This window comes from Genypterus blacodes, unplaced genomic scaffold, assembly GCF_046128005.1.
Source record: "Genypterus blacodes isolate CSIRO-AG114 ecotype Tasmania unplaced genomic scaffold, CSIRO-AGI_Gbla_v1 ptg000015l_1, whole genome shotgun sequence".
Taxonomy (NCBI): Eukaryota; Metazoa; Chordata; class Actinopteri; order Ophidiiformes; family Ophidiidae; genus Genypterus; species Genypterus blacodes.
Genome location: NW_027466829.1, coordinates 6,760,001 through 6,786,358, shown reverse-complemented (window position 1 = coordinate 6,786,358; position 26,358 = coordinate 6,760,001). Strand labels below are relative to the sequence as shown.

The following is a 26,358-nucleotide window of genomic DNA, read 5'->3' as shown; positions in this document are numbered from 1 at the left end:
TAAAAAAATGTAGATTTTCCCTCAAACATGTTGACTTGTTTACATTCACTTGATATGGAGTTTGTGTCGAATCAGTACAACTGTGAAAAAGTGAACAGAGTTTGTGTCTCCGTTGACTTTAATGAGAGAAGAAGAAGTTGCAGCTCTACTGGACGTAAAGCAACGGCACAATATTGATGAAGAAGACTAAGAGGACAGAGTGGAGACGTCTTAGCATCCTAATGTAGAGAAGTAGGGAAGAGAGAGCGACTAGACGATCACTTCGGTAGACAGACTGTGTAAAGTGGTATTGTTCCTTACAGCTGAGGTGGTTGAGATGGCATAACTACAAATGTGTACAGAACTGGAGGCGATGAGGGCGGAAAGAATAAATAACGAGCTGGATTCTGTTTGGAGACCCCCGGGGGATTTGGCGCGAGTACAGCGGGCTGGACTGTGGTGAGATTTATACGTCTAATCAAACTCCGCAGAGGCGATGAAGCCCTCGGGGACAGAAAGCAGCAGGAGCACAGAGGCTTAACACAAACTTTACAACAAACCAACAATCTGAACACACAGGAACACCTCAGGGCTCCAGTCTGATGGGATGAATCTCAGTCACGCTGTGGAGATTCACATCTGCACCGCCACAACAATTACATTACCCATGACCACTGTGTGCAAACTCTGAGAGCGACTAGATGGTAGTGGAAAGCTGCCATGTGTTTACTTCCCATCTTAGAGTAAAAAACACAAGCCACATTTGTGTAAGATCAATGCAAGGAAGCTGCTATTTGGCATAAAACCAAGGAGGCAACACTTCTAGGGACAGAGTGAATGACTGACAGCCCAGGAGGGAAAGCAGAGGCAGAAGTTGGAGCTTCCTGTCTGTCCGGCAGACAAAGCTCCCTTGGTGCTGCTGTTCACCAAGTGATCAGCCGTGTCTTTACTGGCATCACTGATGGAGCTTGATTCTCTGCCAAGGCTCATTTGCTAAACGCTGAGGCTTTGATGATAATGATGTGATGATGTTGTTGATGAGCAAACGCAAGACTGGCGGGGGAGCAACATAGGTTAATGAGGACCGACGTGCCGCATCTGCTGCTAGACGTGAAGTTTCTGGTGATCAGGCTCATGGGAGCTGATACCACAAGATGAGAGGTTAAAGGATCTTTGGTTACCAAGGGAATGTGACATGAGGCTCCTTCGCACTCACATTAGGGAGTGAGAGAGGAGCACGGAGATTAGGAGGGAGATGTTCCAGTCACATCCAACTTGAAGGAGACCACGGCACAGACCCAGAATACGCTGCAGCCATTAGATGGAACGTCCACTGATCTACAACACTGATGGACAGGAGTCACAAGGTCAAAGTGGGTTTTGGGTGCTGCTGTTTGTTCTTCTTCTTCATCCTTTGTCACCTTTTGAGAAAACAAACAAACAGATTATGATGGATTTTGTAGATTGATTGGAAAAGATTGGATTTTAAGATAAGATAAGAGAGATAAGATAAGATGAAATTTTATTATCCCGAGGGAAATTACTGTGCAACAGTTACAGCACAGCATGAAAACACAAGACCCAGAAATCAGAAATCACCCAACAAGTGCAATAATGAAAAAAGTGCAAGAATGCAAGTAGAAACTACAAGATAAGTACAAACAATAAGGGGGGTACGAAGTTCATACAATGGGGGGAACAGTACATGACAGCATAAGTACATGTGCAAGTGCAATGTGCATCTGACTGAGGTATGAGTAATGACAATCTACAACTACAGCACACACATGTGTATATGTGACATACAGCAAGGTTTAGTGCAATATACTATAAGTGACAGTGAAGCAGGTTGGGAGGGGGGGGGCTCAGATCCCTATGTCCCCACCGTCCCACCTCGACCCGAGGTAGCTTTATTAAAGAGTCCAATGGCCACAGGGAGAAAGGATTTCCTATGGCGCTCAGTAGTTCACCTGGGGGGAATGAGTCTGTTACTGAAGGTGCTCTTGTATGAGGCCAGCACCTGGTGGAGAGGGGGAGAGTCATTGTTCATGATTCTCCTCCACAGACTGGTAGAACATCCTCAGCATGGTGTTACAGACATTGAAGGATCGAAGCCTCCTCAGGAAGTAGAGTCGACTCTGTCCCTTCTTGTAAACAGCCTCAGCGTTCTTAGACCAGTCCAGTTTGTTGTCCAAATGGACTCCCAAGTATTTGTGTCACCCCATTGATGGTCACAGGTGTGGGGGGTGACTTCTTCTTTTTTTTGAAGAAGATCCAGGTTGAAATACGGGACGCAGACATTTGTTATCTTCAAGGTAAAGAAAGAGGAGTTTGTTACCTTTTTCCGTCCGTTTCTCCAAAGCTCAGACCGGGCTGGACCTCTGCACACTCGGGTTTCTGAGCCGTTTACCAACTGGAGTGTGTTTGTCTTGACAACAGCAACACTCAGCAGAGAAGATGGCCCTGGAGTGCTGTTGGCTTGTCATTGTCAGCGTGAGCACATAATGGGGTTAAACGCCGCCTCGCCGCAGCTGTTGGACAAATAACGGTGTCAGAGAAACTCGATGGTGCTCTCATTCTTCACACAGCGATGAAAAGAGACCGTTTTTCCACCGCCGCTAACCAGAAAACAACGCATCTCTCCTACAGCCCATCTGCCCTTCCCTTCCCTTCACTTCACTTCACTTCACTCGTCCTTTATTTAGTTCTTCCTGGTTTGAAGGTAGAACATCGACACAGACCGCTGAGTTACATTACATTACATTACGGTCATTTGGCTGACGCTTTTATCCAAAGCGACTTACATTACATTTACCACCCTTCGCAGAGGGGGGAGCAATTGAGGGTTCGGTGCCTTGCTCAGGGGCACCTCGAACCGGCAACCCTCCGGTTCTCAAGCGGAAGCTCTACCCACTAAGCCACTGCCTCTTTCTTTCTAGGCCTGCGTCACGCAACATTGGTCTTGTCGCGTCACATAACAGGCTTTCAACAAATCACACAAAGACTGACAAATGCGTACATGCGTAGATTTAAACTCATAAAATCTTCACATTCAACCTTGAAATATTCTTACAATATATTTTACTCCTCTTCTTTTTCTTTTCTCTTGTTTTTTTTCTTCCCTTCTGTATAAAATAATCTCACAAATGTTCCTATAGCTGGATGCTCATTGTAGTGCCAGATGCTTTTTTCAAAAATATTCAGCAAAAGAAAGAAAACCAAAAAAAAACGAATATTGCACCATTCAAAGCAGTAAAACCCGAATATTGCACAGAACAATGTGAAATGCTTTTACCTGCTGCTGCTGTAAACGCTCTTCTTAATGCTGTGTGCGGCCGCGTGTCAATCAGACATCCTCATTATCCTGTTGTCATGGCGTGCAGCTGCTCTTCGCTAAGAGCCTCGGTCGGGCCGCGTCTGCTCGAGCATCGATTTAATAACTCGCGGATTTACTAAACAACATTCTTCAATTAAATTCTGGCCCGGATAATCCAAAGCCTTCACCTCTCAGCCGCAGCACGTTTGGCATCCATAAATATGAATGGCATCATAACAGAAATAGAAAAAGAACAGATTTCTATGACTTATAACGTCGTAGGTCATAGTGTTAACGTGGTTCTGATAGCGCCACCATCAGGTCAACCAGCACCCACATGTAATGAGTTCCTCCATGGAGCATCACTCAAATCATTCTTAAAGAGGAACACAACGTCCTTAGACGCAGATGTGGAACGATCCAGCAGCAGAAGGCCGATGATGACGATGAAGATGTTACTTTTCAAGATCTGTGGCTTTCATTCCCATTTCTAAAGTTCAAATAAAAACCAAAATCAATGCGGTTGAAGAGGTTGATGGTAAATGCTCCAATTTCATTGGCTCATTCATGATGTCACCGCGGCTTTGATCGGCGCCCCCAGAATGTCATCACCGCCGCGTTAAAGGCAGCAGCCAATCACAGTGAACATGTCAATGAGGATATGCATGATCAAGAGCGTGTTTGGATGTAAAGACGTACAGAGAAATGGACGCTCACCGACGAAAGAGGAGGAAAGGAATGTAAGAGAATGTTTGGTTGGGATCCAACAAAAGCAAAACAAAGAGAAGGGATGGGAAACGATCACAGAACGCCATGCTGAAGGACATAGGAGGAGAAATGTGAGAGGAGGGACATGAAGAGGAGACATGAGAGGAGGGACATGAGAGGAGAGACATGAGAGGACAGATTTGAGAGGAGGGACACGAAGGACATAAGAGGAGAAATGTGAGCGGAGAGACCTGAGAGGAGAAATGTGAGAGGAGGGACATGAAGAGGAGGGACATGAAGAGGAGGGACATGAAGAGGAGGGACATGAAGAGGAAAGCAGCTGGAGAAACATTTCACCCAAAGGCAGAAACAGGCGGTAAGAATGCCGAGAATGTTTCTGAATGATGTGTCAGAGTGACGTGACTGATTTAATTGAATTTATTTATTTCAAATGTGATGAATAAAGATGAGGGAACATGAGGAGGACTCTGTCCCCTGCAGGAACAACAAAGCATTCACAATGAGACATAAACTGCAATTAGATACAAACACGAAAATAGAGCAAACAAGAGAGCAAGGTCAAAACACAGAACACGCAAAGAACACGCAAAGAACACCCACGAGACAAAAAGAGCAGGTCTGACTAAGTGTGTGTGTGTGTGTGTGTGTGTCCACGAGCTAAAAAGAAATAATGACAGGAGCGAACGGTGATAATTGCCACCTTATCAGCTGCTGCTGTGTCTCTGAGCGTTCATCTGCTCACCAACAGAAGACTAAGACTGCTGTTGTGACAATTCCACTTTAGCTGACGTCATCGTTTCCATCACGTGTGCGTCACGTCATCACGTGTGCGTGTTGCATCATCACGTGTGCGTGTTGCATCATCACGTGTGCGTGTTGCATCATCACGTGTGCGTCGACACACCTCAAATTCTGAATGGAAGTGGCTCAAACAGGTCTTTTTTGGCAGTGACATCATTTCACTCCATTTATCGCCAATCGGACAGAAAAGAGCTGTGAGCAGTAAAATGCACAAATCTTCTTTCGCACACTTTCACTTTGTTCGTAAAGAAGAACAAGTGAACAACATGGGCGTACACTGGACTCACGCCAACGCGACGGGCGGCATCGCTGCAGATTTAGCATCAAGGATCAAACCAAAGCTCTGGTTGGACGCTTGCCTCCAGGGTCTGAGCCAATAACCTGACACACCATCACTCCTCTGCCAACTCAACTCAACCGTCACCTGTAATGAGTCATAATGCCGACGCCGCTTATCTCTTTTGTTCCTAAAAGATCCCCTGGTTGTCGTACGTTCAACTCAGTTTTTCATCAGCCTTGTTCCCATAGCAACATGATTCCACTGTCAGTCAGCACAGGCGGTTCTGGTGGGCACCACTTCCGCCGCTTCCTGCCAAACCCTCAAACCCTTTAATCCCGTTTCCTCCGCACTTCACTAAGATTCGTCTCAGCTTTTGTGCGTTTTGCTTTCTGTCCAAGACTTTAAGACGTGACTCCAAAATACCCCCTCGTCCAAGAACATCAAAAACCTCCTCTAGATTCCCATGAAGTGTGCGATAGATAATCCTGTCTGCAGTCGCCCAAGGACGAGCCGTAAGCGACTGCCTGGAAGACTCCTAAATGAATTTGAAGACGTTTATCTGAACATATGAGAGAGAGGGAGAGAGAGAGAGAGTCTGTAGCCGAGGCCTCATGCAGGGATTCCAGATCCTTAACACCTCCAGCGTGCGTGCAGGGGGGGGGTCCAGGTCCCTCGGCCCTCAGCGGGATAGGAACCACACTGGCGTCGGGGGGTGGAAAAGGGTCTTTGATTGATCAGCAAACTTAAAGCAGCAGGGAGAAGCGTGTGATTGTACGTGACTTGCTAACCAGGCGAATGCAGGCCCCGACCGAAGAGAGCAAAGAATGAAAACCTGACTGGACTTTCCATGGAAGCACGTTCCTGCTCCCCTGAGGAGAGACCCGTCTGATCCTATCCAGTCTCTTCCTCTTTTCCTTCAGAACAAACTACACATTTTTTAGCTTCCATGCTACAAACAGAGCTTTAGGATGACGTCGCTTTGTTTAGGGCTCATATATTTTGGTTTTATAACTCTTTGCTGGCTTCCAATCATTTTTAATGAAGAACAAATCTGACGTGACTCCACATGTGTAATTGTTTACCGTACCTATCCAACATCGATCCTCCTGCTTTATATTGATCCATTCATATGTGTGTATAACTAAACTTGTATGTAGGAGCTGCTTGTCTGCTCTGAGCTCTGAGGCAGATCTTTGTTTCCCTCTCAGAGCTTCTGCCCCCAGGCTGGAGCTTCAGCAGAGTGACAGGCGCCTTTATCTCCTCTGACGAACTAACAAGTTTTTAATCATTGGACTCTGGTGGTGATGGGTTCATGGTAATTGTGTTCTGTGACTGTAGAATGATTTGCTTTCATGCGTTACATGGTTGGTGTGCATGTTTCCGTGTCTGTTCCGGTTTCTGCCTTCACCTTTAAGTTTCCCCTTTTGTCTCCCAGTCTGGAGCGAACACTTCCTGTGTCTTCCCCGTCTCTTGTCTTGTCCCTGTCCTTGCCCGTCCTTGTCGCTGCTCTGTGACTGATGAGGCTCTGGAGGTTTCCTGGCTTCCTGCCACCTCTAGTTGTCAAGTTTTGACAAAACGCAAACATTCAGGAGAGCAAAGATCCGGGAACTTTTCCTTTTCCTAATTGGCAACCGCAGAGACGCCTCCATCATCCATCAGCGATCCGAGGGGCCCCGGGCACCGATCCAACCTGGCACCAGACAGGCAGGGGCAGGAGTCGGACCGCCGCGACGCTCAGCAGCCATCCACGCAACTCATTCCATATCCGACATCACTGTGTTGACATTTAAGCGTTTGTCTTTGTTGACAGTGGGGCGACACATTTGACTCCATGCTGCACAGTAAATGTATGTACCCCACGCTCAAGTAGGAGGAAATGGGATGTAAAGGACAACCTGGAGGTCAATGGAGACCCCCCCCCCCCCCCACCCCCGTTGATGTCCTCCCCCCTCACCTCTGAGGTTCTTATAGGTGCAGCTAACAAGTGTGTTCAAGTGTGTATCAAGGTGTCTAGTCTGAGTGAGTCACATTGGAGGGGATTTGAGTATTTGCTTGCTTGTTTTTCAGAAAGAGCACTTTAGTACATCCTGTGAATAATAAGCTCTATGAACTCATCACACTCCATCCCGGTGAACACGGGTGAAGGCGGCAAACAGACACAATGTTCCAGAGCTGCTGTGCTGCTGTGCTGCTGTGGAACACAGAAGACCGAACGGAAACCTGCAAAACTGTGATCTTCCCACACTCTGAGTGTGTGTGTGTGTGTGTGTGTGTGTGTGTGTGTGTGTGTGTGTGTGTGTGATGCTTTTATATAACTTAACACTCAGAGGATGCCGAATCTATATCTGTGGACGTGAGGGCCTCTGAGGATCCTGTGCTGTGTGTGAGTGTGAAAACATGATTTCATTTCCCAGCGTGCTGAGTTCAGCAGTAACACAAAGTAACTAAGTACATTTACTCAACAAATACAAGTACAATTGTAAAAATCCACCTTTACTTGAATATTTAACCTTTTATGAGCCTTTTTGCTGTGTTGCAGTTGTACTTTTTACTCTACAATGGGACGGTAAGCATAAATCAGCCTAAATACTTCAAAAATCCACAATAATGCAGATCATCAAGTTTTAACTTCTTTGACGTTTTGAGTTGACTTTTAATTGAACGCTCTGAGCGCTGCTGCAGTGGTGTGTATAATGATATAATGGGCCATAATCCAACATTTATATGGTTTCATTATCTCCTCACATTGTTTGAAGAAGCCTTATCCTATTTAATTATAATGACATCAAACATGTTGTGTGGTGATGAGGACTTAATCGTCTCATTGTGTCAAGAGAGCAGGACTCCACCTTTCATCAAGGAGTCCTTCCTCTTGGCTTTGAGAGGAAGAGGAAGATCCTGAAAGAGGAAGGAAGAAGGTCTTTGACAGCTGGTTAGTTTGTTCACAGCTCAGGTTTGTCAGAGGAAGCTTCATTAACGTCCAGTATCTGACTTAATAAGTGTGCAGCTTGTCTCCAGCGTGATGAGGATGACCTTTAGAGCGGCTTCCTCTTGGATCTTGAGAGGCCCTTGATGTTTGTGGACTCGCTGTGAAATCACAAACAACATGGATTCACTCTGAAGAGATTCTGTGTGTTCTTGCCTTCTGGGGCGAATCACAGATGGTGACCGGAACTGGTTTGTCCTGATATCAGCGTCCTGACCGTCTCGTGTCTTCAGGTCCTGCAGGGCTTTTTGGAGTTGATGGAGAAGATGTGGTCGTAGTATGTGCAAGAACTTCCATCTACTTTCACCCCTCAGACACTGATTTGAGCCAAAGCTGTGTGGAAACAGCTGGAGAACATGGTGCACTCTGGGACGTCACAATGGACACTAAAGGGACAGAAACACAGAGCCCTGACGTTGCTTTTTCATTTCTCCATGTAGAATCAAAGCACTTCCCTCCTGAGTGTGTTTGCCTCCTCTGTGTTTATTCTGTCAGGCTACTCTCAGGATGAAAGATTCAAAGTATAATTAAATAAAGCTGTTAGGTTTCAGTGCTTATCAACACTGCATATCAATTCCTATCCTCTTAGTTGTGAGAGGATGGAAGGCAGGTTTGAAGGTCAGAGCCTGTCAGTCAATCAGGACCTGAGTTTGGATGGTTGATATTTAGTTTGTTTCTTTAAAGGAAGTTGGTTTGTGCAGCTTGATATTCCGGCCTCCAAACAGAGGCTCCACATATGATAACACCTGGAAAAAGATAAGAGACCCCAGCTGTCCTGGAGCACAAACACAGCAGACCTGCATCAGAGGTCAGAGTCAAAGTATGAGTAAAGTGAGTCAGAGTATAAAAACAGTCTGGGCCTCATTCATGCAAAACAGTGAAGCTTCTAAATTGGAGAGACAAGGTTTTTTTAGTATGGAGAGTCCACTTTTTGAGACTTAGACTTGAGACTTGGACTTGAAACATAGACTTGGATTTAAGACTAGGACTTGTGACCTGGACTTAGACTTGGGATTTGGATTTGAGACTTGTTGAGCTCCCTGCTCCTCCCTGCTCCTCGCTGCTCCTCGCTGCTCCTCGCTGCTCCTCGCTGCTCCTCGCTGCTCCTCGCTGCTCGTCTCTGCTCCCTGTCCAGTGTTTGATCTGTGCTCGTCCTCAGCGGGTTAATTAACAAACACAGATAAGGGAAAAGCGTCTGGGTTAACACCTGCCTCGGAAAAATGCTGCTATCAGTTATGCATTTATGTTTGGGGGCGTCGGAGAGAGATAAGAAGGCAGCGCACGCACACACACACACACACACACACACACACACACAATCGATTAAACACACAGGAGAAGATGAACAACTCCAACAGACAGGTGTGTGTGTGTGTGGGGGGGGGGGTAACAAAGTGTGTTTACTCAAGTACTCCACTTAAGTATATTTATAAGTTAACTGTTAACTTTCTAATACTACTACATTTATGCCTCTGTGATCTAGTTTCTCTCTTTCTTCCTGGGGACATGAACCTTGACCTGACTCTTCTTCTAACTTCTCCTGCGGGGCTGAATCTCCTCCGTGTGTCACCGTGGCGTTATCTGTGACAGCCAATCACAGTGAGCGTGTTAATGAGGTCATGCCTATGTATCAGGAGCATGTTTGGACGTAAACACTGAGCTGATCAGAGAGGAGAACCAGGTTTAGGGTCAGACTGAAGCAGCTGCAGGGGGACAAATGAGTGAAGGAGACGGTGGTGGCGTTGTGTTGAGTTTGGTTCAGAAAGAGAGGAAGAGTGTTCATGAGAGAAACCAGACGACTTCACAGACACGTGACAGAGTTCCATGATGGTGAAGGATGGCAGAACGTGAGTGGTGTAAGAGCAGCAGAGAGCAGCTTCCATGTTTCTAAGTGAGCGTATAAAACAAGGCCGCAGGGGTAAAACCTTCATCTATCTCTGCTTGTTGTTCACAGGAATATAAATGATTATTGCCGCTGTGAGAGGCAGAAATGTCAGTTGGGGGTTTGTAATTAATTCTGTTATTTGATGGAATAAATTTGCCACCGGATGTGAATTCAATTTGCATGTTTGGGCAACTGGATTTAATTTTCTTTCCCTGATTATGTGTTCTGCTCTTCTTCTACGGTGGCTCTCTGCACTCTAAGTTCTTTATCTTCGCCTGTCTTTGGTTGCCAGACTGCAACGTGGTCTGTCAGAACTTGAAGGTCTCGTGGTGCCTTGGGGGTCTTAGTGGGTCTGAGTGATCCATGATATTTACTAAGAGACTGCAATATGTTTGTGTGTTTGCATTTCACCTTGGCTCTGTGAGTGTTTGACGTACAGGAAGTAATAAATGTGAATGTTTACCTCGCAGCAGCTTCGTCCCAGATCCACTGAAACCTGTGAGATCTTTGACAGCTCGCTTCTCTCAACACAAACAGACTGAAGGACGTCAGCTCACGTCAGCTGTGAGGTATTACATAAATGAAACATCTGCTCACCCTCGTCTTCATCGTCACCTCACGCCGTCGACCGGCGGAGCCTCAGAGCTGCGAAACGCCACCGCTTCAGCGAAGACGTGCCTCCGGCGCTCAATGACCATTTAGATGATTATGAAGAACAAATGTATATGGATGAGGCTCCACAGGGCCTCAGGGAGGAAGGATCAGGGAAACGTACAAACAGCTCCTGATGAGGGGGGGGAAGGTGAAGTGAAATTGTCTGAGTCTAATTGGAACAACAGCTGATTTATCAGACGGTAATTTCTCCAGAGAGAGAGAACGGGACGAGCAAATAGCGGCCCACAAGGTCTGTGGGCCCCTGAAGGTCTGTGGGCCCCTGAAGTTCTGTGGACCCTTGAAGGTCTGTGGACCCCTGAAGGTCTGTGGGCCCCTGAAGTTCTGTGGACCCCTGAAGTTCTGTGGACCCCTGAAGGTCTGTGGGCCCCTGAAGTTCTGTGGACCCCTGAAGTTCTGTGGACCCCTGAAGGTCTGTGGGCCCCTGAAGTTCTGTGGGCCCCTGAAGGTCTGTGGATCCCTGAAGTTCTGTGGGCCCCTGAAGGTCTGTGGGCCCCTGAAGGTCTCCGGGCCTCTGCTGTTGTTGCTGCTGCTCTGCCATATGAAACTCTACATTTTAATGGAAGCCTAAATGAAGTGCAGTGAGTCAGGACTGATTATCTTCAGAGTAAATATCGGTGTGTGTATAAATTGATTTTTTATGGCTCCAGGGCCGTGTTGCCACATCAGACGAGCCCTCCCTGTTATTACAGTGCCGTGTGTTTGTTTACCGCCTTTAGATCCTACGTGTGTGACGTGAATGCAGCATTTGTCTCTCCGTTATTAGAAAATGGAAGCTGAACAACTTGAATCCCTCACAGGATTCTCTGTGTTGTTATGAGTCGTATCTTACAAATGTTTCTCCATTTAACTTAAGAAGATACATTTCCTTAAATGTGGCAACGATACGACTGTGATGGAAACACGTAGCATCAGGCAGGACTCACACACGTCCCATACGTGTCCCACATAGGAGGCAGCGGAGAGGAACACAGAAGACGTGAAGATGTTCCGCTGCAGAGAGGAAGACAAAGATGAGAGACAAAGACGGCCTCTCGCTGACGTGAGCCACTTAGTTTCTTCAATCCAATTGGAAATTCCCATGGAAGTGTTTACATGAACACGAAATCAAATCAGGAGCTAATGTGTCCTGTTGTCATTCAGGTCATTACTCAGACTGAGCCGCACGAACGTCAATGCGCAGGAGGAGCTCAGGCTGCACTCAGCATCTTATATAATACCCGTGTGTGTGTGTGTGTGTGTGTGTCACAGTACTTCTCTCTGTGTCTGTTAAAGTAGTTTGACTTTTAATTGAGATAGATTTGGGTGATGTAATGTTGACCTTGTGAAATGCGACGACGTGAACGACTCGCTCAGTGTCGGGCAGATTGATGTCGTGCTGAGAGCGAAACATTGTTAAAAACTGAAGAAAAAGAGAGAAGAAGAAACGTAATGAGCCAAACCACATTACACACACGACACAAACAGTCTGGGCTGGTAATTATGTGAGGCCTGCACAGGAAATGAAGCTTTCCTGTCCAGAGATTACTCAAGAGGTGTCCCATCACACACACACACACGAACACACACACAAGCTCATATCCCTGAAACAACACACACATTATGAGTAGCAGATAAGGGCTGGACGATGTGACGCCTGATTCACATCATCAACACATTTTGGGCTGGATTTGGTCAGATTCTGCTGCAGTGAGTGTGTGAGTGAGTGTGTGAGTCTGTGTGTGAGTTTGTGAGACTGTGTCTGTGAGTCTGCGCGTGAGTGTGTGGGACTGTGTGTAAGTGTGAGACTGTGTGTGTGAGTCTGTGTGTGAGTTTGTGAGACTGTGTGTGTGAGTCTGTGCGTGAGTGTGTGAGACTGTGTGTGAGTGTGAAACTGCATGTGTGAGTGTGAGTCTGTGTGTGAGTGTGTGTGAGTGTGAGTCTGTGTGTGAGTGTGTGTGAGTGTGTGAGTCTGTGTGTGTGAGTGTGAGTGTGTGAGTCTGTATGTGTGTATGTGTGAGCGACTGCGTGAGTCTGTGTGTGTGTGTGTGATTGAGTGTGTGTGTGTGTGTGTAAGGTGTGTGAGGTGTGTGTGCTTGTACAACTACAATCCTAAGAATAATCACCCTTCCTGATGAAAAGGTGTCCTGCTGGTTGCCGATGCACCAGCGGGGGGCCGGGACCCTCCTGCTGGTTGCGGTGTAAGGGTTACTATAGGAACTGAGACCACGCCCACTCGGTTCAGCCGCACACAACCAAACCAACACGAATAACAAAAACGTGGGGACAAACCATCACACTGTCAGACAGGCACATCACGTGTGTGTGTGTGTGTGTGTGTGTGTGTGTGTGTGTGTGTGTGTGTGTGTGTGTGTGTGTGTGTGTGAGACGAGCTTTATTTCCTGTCTGCCTGCCCTAACATTTAAGTGTTACATCATCGTCAGATATTTCAGATTCACTTCAGGCAGATCAGACTTCAGGCTCCGATCGGCGAGGCCTCCCGGTTGCCGTGGAAACGCTCCTCAGCCTCACTCGCCCGGTCTTTTTCTTCCGAGCCAGGAGCTCCACAGGGTTTCAGTCTTTACATCTTTCTTTTCTTATTAGTTTGTCTGTAATCTTCTCTCCATCCTGACATGAGCCTGTTGCTCTTCCTCCTCCTCCTCCTCTTCCTCGGAATTTCCCGTCACACCGATCAAACCTCATCACTGCAAACCCCGAGTTCAGAGGTTAAACTGCGGCGGGCGTGTTGGCGGTTTGATTTCCCCCGTGGAGCCTGAGAGCGTCGGCCTGCTCGCCCACACAGAGCAGAGGAGACCTGCTGCGTGTTCCAGAGCGCCACTTAACCTTCGCTGAAGAGGGAGCCTCATTAGGCAGAGCCGCTCCTCCACTCTGCCCCTCTACCACGCTCAGGCACTTTCACCGCCAAGAGCGACTGCAGAGCCAAAGTGATGTCAGGTGCTGATATTTACAGAGGAGGTAGAGACGAAGTGTGAAGCTCTGCTGAGGAAGGAATCCTGAGCTTGTTTCAGTGGAAGTGTCAGTATAGAGTCACAGTATGAGGTCATTAAGGGCTCGGGGTCACGAGAGGTCATGGCATAGGTCGGGGTGGTAGAGCACTCGCCAAGCAATCAGAAGGTTCCTCGCTCCAACTCAGGTGTGACATTCAGGGACAGATGAAAGAAATTTGACAGTGTGTCTGGAGTCTGATACAGTAACTATGGGAACCAAAAAGACAAAAAAAAGCGAATTTAATAGAAGAAGAAGAAGAAAAAGTAAACCTGCAGGTCTGCTGGACTCTGGACCAGAAGGCAGCAGAACTTCACCAGGTAAGGTCACATGTTCCCCAGCACTGACAGGTTCATCTCTATGGTAACGCTGTCTGTCCTCCATCAGGACGGCTGCTTGGTTTGCTGGTTGAACTGGTTTCTCTCCTGAAGCTCCCAGTGACAGAGCGAACAAACACACGTGAACACGCTGAGACTACAAATCAGCAGAATGTAGGAGGACCGGAGAGCTGCAGGTCGGGACGAAGGATGGGAACAGTAATTAAACTCTGCTTAGGCATGAGTGTGATAAGAGAGAGAGAGAGAGAGAGAGAGAGGGAGAGAGAGAGAGAGATAAGCGTCCATACATGAGACGTGACATGCAGCAGCCGCCATCAGAGCCTTTGATGTGTGTGTGTGTGTGTGCGTGTGTGTACAGTTGGGGATTACACGCTCTAACGTTCCACTTACACGCTAAACACGCTTTACATTTAATTACTGCAGCACATAGGCGTACATTTACTCACTCACTCAGTATTTGAGTGTAAACGGCTTATTTGGCGCTGGCTTGTTGCGTTTGTTTGCATACAGTAAGAACATGAGAGACATCTGCTTTATATACATGAACTCACGTGTGTGTATGTTTATCTTCTCTCACGCCTCTTTACTGATCTAAATACGTCAGTGAGGTAAAGAACACGTATGTGATGATTCTGTCTTCATACATAAACACGATCTGTGTGTTTCCTGGGATGATGCCATCGTAGATTCTAGCTTATTCCACAGGAAACCACAACATTCTCTCGCCGAGCAGCAGGGGGCGATGTGGAGTCAACGCACTGCACCTCTTCATCCACCCCACCGCTCTTCTTCTCCCCCCTGGAGCGTTTCCACGGTGATTAACTGGAGCGGCAGATGTTCAGCTGGCTCTCGGTGGAAACACTCCAGCGACAAAGACGCGGATCGTGCCGTGCGTCTCTCGCCTGCCTGTGAGACTCGCTGCCGTCTGATGGGCGGCCAAGAACGCTGCTCTCCATGACCCTTGACCTCGAAGACAATAACCTAATTGGCTGCACATCCTGTTGAATCCAAGGGGAATGCAGACTGTGATTGTGTGTTTACAGGTTTCACACACACACACAAACACACACACACACACACGCACACACGCACACACACACACACACACACACACACACACACACACAGTTCAGCTGTGGTGTTACTGCTGTGCCGTTGTTCTATTGTTTGGAGATCTGGTGGTAAACTCAGCGTTTGCTTTGTTGAATGAATGCAAATCCATAATCCATAATAATCCAACACCCAGATGAAGCAGCGTTCAGTGTGTTTGAGATCCTCTTTATTTATACAGCACACACATTTATAATGCACTCGTGGAATGTAAACAAAGCAGAGGCAAACATCTGACCTGCTGGAGGAAAGGCAGCAGATCATGATGCAGCAGGAACTTCACCTCCGGCTGGTGAGACACACAGACTGATGTCAGGATGTAAAGACGATCGATGCTCAGAGAGCCTCATCAGGCCACGCCTTTAGTCTTCACAGAGGGAGTAGCGCCCCAGCTGGAGGCCGAGCCAGATGTTTCTGCGTTGAGTCCAACCACCGGGGGCGTCGACCTCGTACAGACGCTCACGCTGCTCCTCGTGATGCTGCAGGAACTTCCTGCACACTGGGCACAGAGGAAGACGTTACCTCATATGGGCTCCACCAGTCAAATACAAATGATTCAGAGAGAGAGAGAGAGAGAGTGTGTGAGTGTGTCCATCCTCCTCACTGACCTGCAGCCATGCTGGGCGATAGTGGCGTGCTGACCCCCAGCATCTCATCGTCGGGGAAGGAGGAGCAGAAGTCTCCCAGCATGAGGAGGCCCAGGCCCCTCCTCCTCCAGCGCCTCCTCACCATCACTGTGTCCAGCACAGGCAGCAGGTAAGACTGAGCGCTCCATCGGCCACACAGACGGCCTGAAACACAGCGGGCCAGGAGGAGATGATACACCTCAGTTACACTCCATGTTACTGCGAGGTCGCTGTGATGCATCCACAATGTAAATGAGCAGCAGAAAGGAGGTCAAGGCATCAAGGGGAGGCCAGGTGATGTGGAGCTCACAGCCTGATCTGTGTTCTGCTGCCATCTAATGGAAAATCCAGTGAACTTCAGGTAAATAAAAGCACACATGTTCTATTTCTATGGTGTCAGAACTTCTATACAAGCTCACTTTAGATCCATTTCTTTTCATTGGTCTTCGTCCTCCTCCTCCTCCTCCTCCTCCTCCTTCTCATGCTCATCTTCGTCCTACCTCTCTGCTTGACGGTGTAGAAGCCCACCGCCTGGCCGCCTCTCCACAACATCTTGGCGAGCTCGTTGCGGGGGTGAGGTGAGAACAGGACCTGATCCTGTGCCGGCCTCTCCAGCAGCTGACTCAGCACGAACACAGCCACCCTCTCCATGAGCGACTGCACCTGTTCAGAACACACACACACACACACACACACACACACACACACACACTTCGTCACCTCTCCATCAGTCTGTTGTCGTGTCAGTGACATGCAAACAAATCTGTGAGTAAGATTACCAACACCAGGCCGGATCTGGATTCAGTGGCTGTCCGTAAAACATCGTGCACACACCACCACGACCCGTGCAGGTACAACGCCATCACTGGGAGGCAGAGAAGAAGAAAGTCTGTGTGTGTGAGTGCATGTGTGTGTGGATGCTTGCGTCTGTGTGTGCATACAGTTGCAGACCTTGTGTGTTATCATCAGGAGTGTGTAAACCCAGCAGAGTACAGTCAGGTTGGTCGTCTTCAAACAGCTTCAACCTGCTCACGTTGTTTCTGGTGATGGCGACCTGAGCAAGCAGAGGAAACATCTGTCAGTCCCGTGGGTTCCATCCCATTACAGTGGTCGTGCTCTGAACTTGAATTCAAACCCACAGAGCCTAAATAAATCACAACATCACCTGGGGGGTGGTGACAAAGTGACGGTACCTTTGTGAGCTCTGACTCAAACCAGTCTGCACTGTGAGCTGCAGCCTCCAGAGCAGAGAGGCGCTGCTCACAGGCTGAGGTCAGATCACTGAGCTCCACGGCAGGCAGGTCCACAGGATACATGGCAGCAAACAGATCACTTCAGCCCCCAACAGGCACAGCACAGGACCTGCACAAGATCTGCATTATGAATGTTTGCTCCTAGTTTGTACACATCAGTCAGAAATCAGGGACACAAGCATTTATTCCTCATTAGGGACCAAAACAAAGAGTCTCCAGGTACAGAAGACGTATCTTAGAACCATTAGACTACAGGTATAGGATACTTGTGGCTCTTAATGGGCTCTAATTAGTCACAGATTCCTTATTTGAGACCATATTATTGTTGTAAGAAGTAACAATAGAATTTAAATTCAGTTTGTATTAGTGAATTGATAATGACGTGATTATAGCAGGCAAACCCTTTAATTTACATTTAGTAATTTAATGATAATGATTCAACGGTTAAAAAGAGACTTGAATGTGTAAATACGCACTTCTACATAAAGTAAATAAACCTAAACCCTGACCTTTGACCTTCCTAACACCAGACTGCCCTCACAGATAAGAACATTGATTTTCCGCGGTTATTTTACCATAAAATGGAACATTAACGACACTTAAATCTATAGAGAGACAAAACTTTCGAGCCTTCTGGTAAATTCGGCATGAATGTAACACAAGCGGAAGCGACTCCGTTTACACAGAGGCGACATTTTGGGTCCAAACTTCACCATAACAACTCCAGTGTCTGATGCGCGCGCCCCCTGCTAAAGCGGCCTAATAACGTCATCACGTGACGTTCAGTTTCACTCCACCCGCCCGGAAGGAGGAACTTCAGATCAAACATTCGGCTTCATTCACTCACTTAAAGGTTCCACACTATGAGGCACTTTGTTGTTGTTGTTGTTTGAGGGTCGAACCCGTCTGAACTTCCTGAGTTTTCGCTTTGAAACCACATGACTTGTGTTTACATTAGTCCCAACAGGTTGCACCGCCATACTTCAGTTCTGACAGCGCCATGACGTCAGCACGTCCGCAACCTGGACTTCAAAATAAAATACGCGCGTTGTCAAAACGTTCTCTCTCACTTTAACTACTAACGACTAACGACAAATCCTCTGCGTTTACTCTGAAATCGTACCGGAAGCGTCTAGTGGCGTGTTAACACTGTCTCGTTTAGGTCAGTCGTGTACGTGAGTGTGTGTGGCGTCTCTCCTCGTCATGTGGTCTTCTCGCCTCCCTGCGACCCTCCGGTTGCTCCGCCGCCGCGATATCCACACAGGAAGTGTGAGTGCACAGCTGTGTGTGTGCGTGTGCGTATGTGTGTGAACTCATAACAGCTCTGTCATGTGCGAGGAGTTTGAACCCAGAACATAATGTTAAAAAGTCCTATCTGAAAAAAGATGGTGAACTCAATCCCGTGTGAAATGATTTCTAACCCTCTGACCTTCTCTTGTAGCAGTCAGGATGGCCGAGCGGTCTAAGGCGCTGCGTTCAGGTCGCAGTCTGCTCTGGAGGCGTGGGTTCGAATCCCACTTCTGACATTGACCTTTTGAATTCAATTAATTCATTTGTGTTGTTGTGTTGTCAGACTCACTGCAGCTTGAAGGCTGAAGGTGACAGACAGGTCACAGCCCAGATAAAGGCTCTGAATCCCATACCTCCTCTGTCTCTGTCCTTATACAGGATATGACCCTCGTCCGTCTGTGTATTCAACTTAGTGTGCAGGCAGGATGGCCGATGGGTCGCTGCGTTCAGGTTGCAGTTTCCCCTGGAGGCGTGGGTTCATATCCCACCTCTGACAATGAGGTTTTTAACTTCCTTGCAAGTTAGAAAGAATTTACAGAATCTGGTGGAAATCAGTTTTTAATGAAAAGCCTCCAGCAGGGACGCATGCAGCAACCCAACGACAAGATGTTACCTGAAGGTTCTGTTCCTCTGCACCACGTCTGTGGAAACACTGTATGTGTGTTAATCTGCCTCCGTGTGTGTGTGTGTGTGTGTGTGTGTGTTCAGACTGCCTCTCTGGACAGCGTGCTCCCAGCCATCAGGTCTGTGTGTGGTGAGGATGGAGTCTCAGTGGGTGAAGCTGTCAGACAACAACACGGCAAAGACGAGTCTCTGCACAGGTCAGCAGCTCTGTGACATCATCGATCATCCGTGAGTTCAGGATGGAGCTCTGTAGCTACTGAAGTCCTGTGGTGTCCCGTAGGTGTCGCCCCCCCGATGTGGTGGTCTTTCCTCGATGTGTGGAGGAAGTCAGCGCCCTGGCAAAGATCTGCCACCATCACAACCTTCCCATAATCCCCTTTGGCACAGGCACCGGCCTGGAGGGAGGCGTCTGCGCCATGCAGGTGAGCCGGCACCAGGACGTCTCATCGTCTGAACCTCTGACACCATCATGACCACGCTGAGGTTCTCTCTTCTTCTTCTTGGCCTCAGGGCGGCGTCTGCTTCAGCCTCAGGAACATGGACCAGGTCCTGGATCTCCACCCTGAGGACTTTGACGTGACGGTGGAGCCGGGCGTGACCCGCAAGGCCCTGAACGCCTACCTGAGGGACACAGGCCTGTGGTTTCCTGTCGGTCAGTCGCGTTATCGATTTGGTTTTCAGTCTCATTTCCTGTGAATGTTCTGGATTAATCACTGCAGCTCTCACGGAGAAAGGATGTATTGTATGAGATGCTGACTGCCAGGTGTGTTTCAGTTTAGTAGTGTTTCTTCTCTGCTGTAACTTCAGTCTCTGTGTTCAGATCCTGGAGCCGACGCCTCTCTGTGTGGAATGGCTGCCACCAGTGCATCCGGCACCAACGCGGTGCGTTACGGCACCATGAGAGAAAACGTCATGAACCTGGAGGTGGTGCTGGCTGACGGGACCGTCGTACACACGGCCGGGAAGGGCCGGAGAGCCAGGTAACAAGAGATCACACCAGGGAACAAGACATCAGACCAGGGAACAACAGATCGGTAGTTTCTCTGGACGTCCAGCAGAGGGCGCCCACACATTAATCAAGTTCCTCTCTCCATCAGGAAAACAGCAGCGGGCTACAACCTGACCAACCTGTTTGTGGGGTCGGAGGGCACCCTGGGCATCATCACCAAGACCACGCTGAGACTCTACGGCGTCCCAGAGGCCATGGTGTCCGCCGTCTGCTCCTTCCCCTCCGTCCAGGCTGCTGTGGACAGCACGGTGCAGATCCTGCAGACGGGCGTCCCCATCGCTCGCATCGGTGAGGACGGAGACAGAGAGGGACGCCTGGTGGTCTGGTTTAAACCTGTTTTCAAGTGTGTGTGTGTGTGATCCAGAGTTTCTAGACGATGTGATGATCGACGCGTGCAACAGGTTCAACGCCCTCTCTTACCCCGTGAGCCCGACTCTCTTCCTGGAGTTTCACGGCTCTGAGCGAAGCCTGGAGGAACAAGTGACCACAGCAGGTGTGTGAGGCCAAGGTCAGAGGTCGGAGGTCAACATGTGTGAATCTAACTCAACCTCTATCTTCATGTAGAGGAGCTTTAGAGGCTTTGACACGCGTTGATGGATCTATCAGGGTCCATCAGAGACCTGCAGACCTGAAGAGAAACACAACACACATCTACACAATGACACAACTCACTGAGGTCTGAATCGTGTGTGTGTGTGTGTGTGTGTGTGTATGCGTGCGTGTGTTTGCAGAAGAGATCACTCAGAGTAATGGCGGTTCAGACTTCCAGTGGGCTCGAGATGCAGAGACCCGGGGCCTCCTGTGGAAAGCTCGCCATGACGCCTGGTACGCCTCTCTGGCTCTCAGACCAGGAAGCACGGTGAGCAGTCTGCATGTCTGTCAACCTGTCACACGTCTGTCGACCTGTCACACGTCTGTCGACCTGTCACACGTCTGTCGACCTGTCACACGTCTGTCAGCCTGTCGTGTTCAGGCGGTGGAAGTGTCTCTGGGTTTGTACGTATGAAAACTGATTGATCCAGCTTTTACAGATACAAGCTGCAGCCGAGCTCCTCTGGATGAAGAGGAGGAAGGAGGAGGGATACTGTGTGTGTGTGTGTGTGTGTGTGTGTGTGTGTGTGTGTGTTTGTGTGTGTGTGTGTGTGTGTGTCAGGTTTGCTCATTAGACCTCAACTGTGACCTCAAATGTGATGATGGGCTGTAATGTGACACTTTGCTGTGCGGTGAAGGCATCATATAAACGTCTTCCTCATGCTGCCTTCAGTGACGCCACAAACACCTCAGACGATCGTTAACGCTTCCAACCCTCACCGACTGTAAAAGACAGAGACTCCACTCAGATCCAGTGTTGTGACTCTATCTTTCCTGTGCCTGTGTGTGTGTGTGTGTGTGTGTGTGTGTGTCTCTCACAGGCCTATTCCACAGATGTGTGTGTCCCTGTCTCCCGACTGCCTCAAATCCTGGTGGAGACAAAAGAGGACCTGCTTGAGAACAGCCTGACCGGTGAGGAGCTCCTCTTCTTCCTCCTCCTCTTCTTCTTCTACTTCTCTGTGTCCTAAGGAAAGGAAGTGAGAGGATGAATTGTCTTGTATAAAGTTGTTTGCTCTCTGTCTGCGCTCAGGGCCGATCGCCGGTCACGTGGGCGATGGAAACTTCCACTGCATCATGGTGATGGACCCAGAGGACCAGGAGGAGCTGCACAGGGTCCAGCTCTTCACTGACAGACTGGCCAGGTATCTGCTGTCTGCTGTCTGCTGCTGCGTATCTGAAGCTCTCCTCCTTCCTTCCCTGCGTGAACATGTTGGTGTGTGTGTGTGTGTTCCCTGGCAGGCGAGCGCTGAGCATGGACGGCACGTGTACAGGCGAGCACGGCGTGGGCTTAGGGAAGAGGGCGCTGCTGCGGGAGGAGATGGGACCGGCCGCCGTCCAGCTCATGCAGATGCTCAAGACCACCTTGGACCCCAAGAACCTGATGAACCCTGGGAAGGTTCTGCAGCTGTGAATGCCAACGTGTGTGTGTGTGTGTGTGTGTGTGTGTGTGTGTGTGTGTGTGTGTGTGTGTGTGTGTGTGTCACAGTGTGGAAAGAGACTGAACACTGCCGAAGCTATGAGATACAGAACACTTGATGTTGATGATGATGATGGTGATGATTAATGAATTGATTGTTTGTAGTGATTCATAAATAATTCCTTTAATGAGTTAAATGAATTGATTTGAATTCATAAATATTTTGGACTTGTAGTTTATTTAAAGGATATCTCACTCTCATTTTAGAGAGTGAGATGTTTGTTGACACTATGCAAATTAGCCACGGCTCTGATTGGCTGATTGGCTCCTCTACATGCTGCTGTTCTGTTCAAACCAAATCTGCTTCAGAGTTAGAGAAAGCCAGAGTGCATTTGTTTGTTATCCAGGTTGTTATGGACGATGAGGAGGAGGAGGAGGAAGGACAGACTGTGAGTTTGTCTGTGTGTCATACAGGAGGAAGATGTTGTTGTTACTGTGAAGCATTGGCAAAATCACAACTGTCTTTATTTGTGATGCAGAGAGCAGGAGTGAAGCGACGATGAGTTTGATTTCGATTATTACAGCTGCAGTGGAAGCTTTCGGCCACAAGGGGTCAGACTCAAATCAACACAAAGCTGTGATGTGAGCCGCGTGTGGGCTTCAGCACGTCATGGGACTGATTTGGCTGTGAATGAAATGCTTTGGTTTCAATTCAATCATGCTCCAAATGTGAACCGATGATGCAGAATAGACATTACGAAAATAAAATATCAACGTGATCTTTCTTTCTCTGTGTCTTTTATTCAAGTTATGGAAAATTCCCCCGCTCTTACACCAACATGATGATGTAATGTTTGGTGACTAAGCAGCTTTACATCAAACCAAATCCAAATTCAATGCAAAGAAAAATTGGAAAAACAGAGGATGTGCATTTTCTCCTCCGTGTCATGAATGTAAAGTTTCTCCTCCTTTTGTTATTGCTTTAAAAAACTGTATGAGTGTATCTGACACCCTGCCCCACACCGTTATTAATCCTTACAGTGTGTTTGTTATTGCCTGTTTTCCATTTCTGTGAAAACATTCAGTTACCTCAGATAAGACATCAAAGCCTGGAAGGAGGAAGAACTCTGCTCCCTTTGGTCTTATAATGGCAGTATAACCATTTGATTTGAGTGTGTGTGTGTGAGAGTGTGTGTTAGTGTGCGTGCGTGCGTGTGTTTGCATGCCTGAGGAGGAGCCAGGTGACCATTTATAGGCCTGCTGTCATTATCAGAGGATAGATTAACACCTATTGCACGAAGCACTCTGCCATAGTTTGCCTTATTGGGTAGAGAGGCCAAGAGGACAATGCAAGACTGGATGTGTTACTGCAGAGAAACAACGCCAACAAATCAGCCTGATTACACACACACACGCGCACACACACACACACACACACACACACAGACAGGATGAGATTTAACCAAGTAATCCTAAACCAAATGTGAACACCAGCAATCCCAAATACTGAACATATGGTGGAGAAATCAGTGCTTAACATGATGATGAGAACATGATGAAGGCTGGCTGGAGGCCTGCAGCCAATCAGGGACGAGGACACAGGCATTGCAGGTCTGACAGCCAATAGACACCCTGACTGTGGTAAAACCTGGATTTAGATACAAATATGTTCACCTCTGACCTTTGACCCTGAACCCTCTGTATGTTGTCATGGATCTCTATCCTATAGTAACTTCCGGGTGTCTTCTCTCATCAGTCTGCAGCTCGTGTGATGAAGGAGCTGAGAGGATGTTGTGCAGGACAGATAGTAGAAGAAGAACTTAGATGGGCGGAGGTCTCCACAGAATTAGGAGTTACTGTGAGGTACAAAGGGAACAATAACAATACAACACACACACACAACACACAATCATAGAGCCCAGACATTCATACCTGTGGTTGAAGAATCCCAGGCTAAATTATTTATTCCCAAAATCTGACGTGTAACTGGTTTGTGATGATGATGATGATGATGATGATGATAATAATGAATATGATGAAGATTAAGATGATGATGATGATGATGACGAAGATGACGAAGATGATGATGATGATGATGATGATGATGATGTGGAGATGAGAACTTTGTGCCAAAACGGATAAAACACAGAACTATAATAACAATACAGCAGGACCTAATGTAGCAGAACTTAAAACTGCTTAAACTCCTTAGAAATACCAACACGTTTGAAATATTTACTGCATTAACGCCAAAATTTAAAGATGGAAATCTCTGAAAAATTCGAGGCATCGCTTCAGTCTCCATCAGCTGGAGTCATTTCCGACAGTAAACCAAAACAACAAGTAAACAAACTGCGTCCTCCCGCTGCCTGCGAGTCTGCGCACTGGGCGCCTCCATTGTCTGGCCAGCAGGCAGCAGCAGCACAACAGCGGCGGCGGCGGAGCGGAGAGGAGCGGAGCGCCGATCTGAGCGCAGGGGAGCGGCTCACTGTGACCCCGATCTCCGGGAAAAGAGAGAGAGAGAAAGAGAGCGCTACTGTGGGAACCAGCGGCCGTAGCGGACAGACAGCGCGGTGACGGCAGCGGCGTCACCGGGCACAGACACACCGCAGGTCTCGGCGGCAGACAGACAGCAACAGTTGTCACGATGTGTGAGCTCAGCGGAGTGAACGCTGCGGCGCCGCTGTGATCCGGGCCGGGCGGGAGAGAGACGTGTTGCTGCCGCGTCCCGCCTGCAATGACACGCCGGTGTTAATTACCCGGGACAGCGAAGGGAGGGACGCGCCGTGCATCTGCCGTGTGTCGTTGCGCGGCTTTCGGCGTCATTCAGCTCGCCGGCCGCCGTCCCCTGGTCGTGTCGGTTCTGTCTGCGGTGCTGCTCATGTTCCGCTCAGCAGGGAGACGGGCTGTTGCGTCTGCGGAGAGTCTGAGCTGACGAGCCCGCCGAGACACACGGACAGACAGACAGGCAGGCAGGCCGAGAGACCGCCAGGAGAGAGGGGAGGGGGGCGACAGCCTGCGACGGCTCTCCGGACCCGAGCCCCCGCCTGTTTTCCCCGAGAACCCCCACCCAGCTGTCTCCCGCTTTGGATGGGGGGAAAGCAGAGCACGGCGGGCCGGCCCCGGGGTGCTTTCCCCGGTGTCTCCACGGATGACAGCGCGGTGCCACCCTCGGCCCACTTTGGCCACTACCGACCGAGCGGCACCATGGGCCTGCGGAGCCGCTCGGTGAGCTCCGTAGCCGGGATGGGCATCGAGCACAGCCCCGCCGTGCCCTTCGGATTCTACACCCCCAGAGGGACGGACACGGACCGAGCCGGAGGGGGGTCAGGGGGAACAACCGCCGCCCCCCACGGTACCGGCTACCAGGACACAGGGGGCGGGGGGCACCACACGGACGGGGTGCTCTATCTGGGGTCCCGGGGGTCGCTGGCTGACACCTTGCCCCTGCACATTGCACCCCGCTGGTTCAGCGCACACAGCGGTAAGGGCGGACACACACACACACACACACACACACACACTCACACACCCTTATACCTGTATTAATATCCGCATGTACAAAAATGAATAGAGGGATTTTAATGCTACGGGGTGGACATTTGGCTGTCTCACACACACACACAAACACACACACACACACACACACACACACACACACACACACACACACACACACACACACACAGCAGGATTTGTGATGCTGAAGGATTAACAGTAAGGAGAAACAACACAATCAACGGTCACATCTGCACGTACCCACACAGACACACACCTTGTTTACCTGCGGCTGCTGGGTGACTCCAATGTGGCTCTGATTCAGTTTGATAACCTGTAAGAAAGAGAGTAAATACACAATGAGGCAGAATGAGTGTGTGTGTGTGTGTGTGTGTGTGTGTGTGTGTGCGTGTGTGTGACACTGTGATGTGACAGAGCAGAGTTTGATGCTTTCATGCAACAAACAGTCCATTCAGAAATGTAACTCATATCGTCACAATATGAACTTTGAACTGATTTTTTAGTATTGGTTCATTCATTATTGGGGGAATAATTTCATCGATAAAATGTTTGATAATAGCTAAAGACAACCCTAACCCCCGAAGAAGGTCTGCAAAAGGATTCTTTTCTTGTTATTTTCTTGTTAGTTTTATTTATTTATTTGCAGAAGTAACAAACAACAAAACACGATATGTGATCAAATAACAGATAAGAGACCCAGTTTGTCTTCATGCAGGCGTAAAGAAAACAGGCAACAATAACAAACAATAAGAGAAAAAGTGAAGATTTATAACAACAACTCAAACCAGAATCAATCTGTGAAGAAACCAAACACATTCAGGGAAAAATAACGAAACGCTGAGAGAATAAATAACTACAGATCCTGAGCTTTTTTATTTAAAAAAGAACAATGTGATGAACAGAATGTGAGTAGTTTGGTTGATCAGACTGATCTGGAGCCTGGATCAG

The 26,358-nt window shown here is 48.4% G+C and overlaps 3 protein-coding genes and 1 non-coding gene across 5 annotated transcripts in view; 3 read left to right on the top strand and 1 right to left on the bottom strand.

Annotated features, from left to right (window-relative positions):
* Positions 1-15,228: 15,228 nt before the first annotated feature.
* LOC142989983 (protein FAM169B-like) lies at positions 15,229-17,966 on the bottom strand. 2 transcript variants are annotated; one of them, XM_076139678.1, is made up of 7 exons: positions 17,808-17,966; positions 16,901-17,069; positions 16,659-16,761; positions 16,487-16,572; positions 16,208-16,370; positions 15,690-15,872; positions 15,229-15,580 (listed from the first exon to the last, which is right to left on the bottom strand). In XM_076139678.1, exons 2-7 carry the CDS (start codon positions 17,021-17,023, stop codon positions 15,444-15,446), a joined length of 795 nt encoding a protein of 264 aa, XP_075995793.1. In that variant the 5' UTR covers positions 17,024-17,069; positions 17,808-17,966; the 3' UTR covers positions 15,229-15,443. The 2 variants fall into 2 exon arrangements, with proteins under 2 accessions (XP_075995793.1, XP_075995802.1); XM_076139687.1 differs by lacking the exon at positions 17,808-17,966 and adding an exon at positions 17,674-17,784.
* Positions 17,967-18,057: 91 nt separating this feature from the next.
* Positions 18,058-22,851, top strand: ldhd (lactate dehydrogenase D). The gene is made up of 11 exons (XM_076139674.1): positions 18,058-18,229; positions 18,959-19,071; positions 19,155-19,296; positions 19,385-19,526; positions 19,695-19,854; positions 19,972-20,171; positions 20,248-20,376; positions 20,615-20,742; positions 21,296-21,386; positions 21,505-21,616; positions 21,714-22,851. Exons 1-11 carry the CDS (start codon positions 18,164-18,166, stop codon positions 21,883-21,885), a joined length of 1,455 nt encoding a protein of 484 aa, XP_075995789.1. The 5' UTR covers positions 18,058-18,163; the 3' UTR covers positions 21,886-22,851.
* trnal-cag (transfer RNA leucine (anticodon CAG)) lies at positions 18,404-18,486 on the top strand. The gene has a single exon. It is a non-coding gene; the product is annotated as a tRNA-Leu (tRNA).
* A 1,471-nt stretch (positions 22,852-24,322) lies between the features above and the next one.
* Positions 24,323-26,358, top strand: part of znrf1 (zinc and ring finger 1) — a 23,918-nt gene continuing 21,882 nt past the window's right edge. The window contains exon 1 of the mRNA XM_076169398.1: positions 24,323-25,375. Within this exon, the coding sequence (XP_076025513.1) occupies positions 24,982-25,375 (394 nt within the window). The 5' untranslated portion in view covers positions 24,323-24,981. The remainder of the gene's footprint in view (positions 25,376-26,358) is intronic.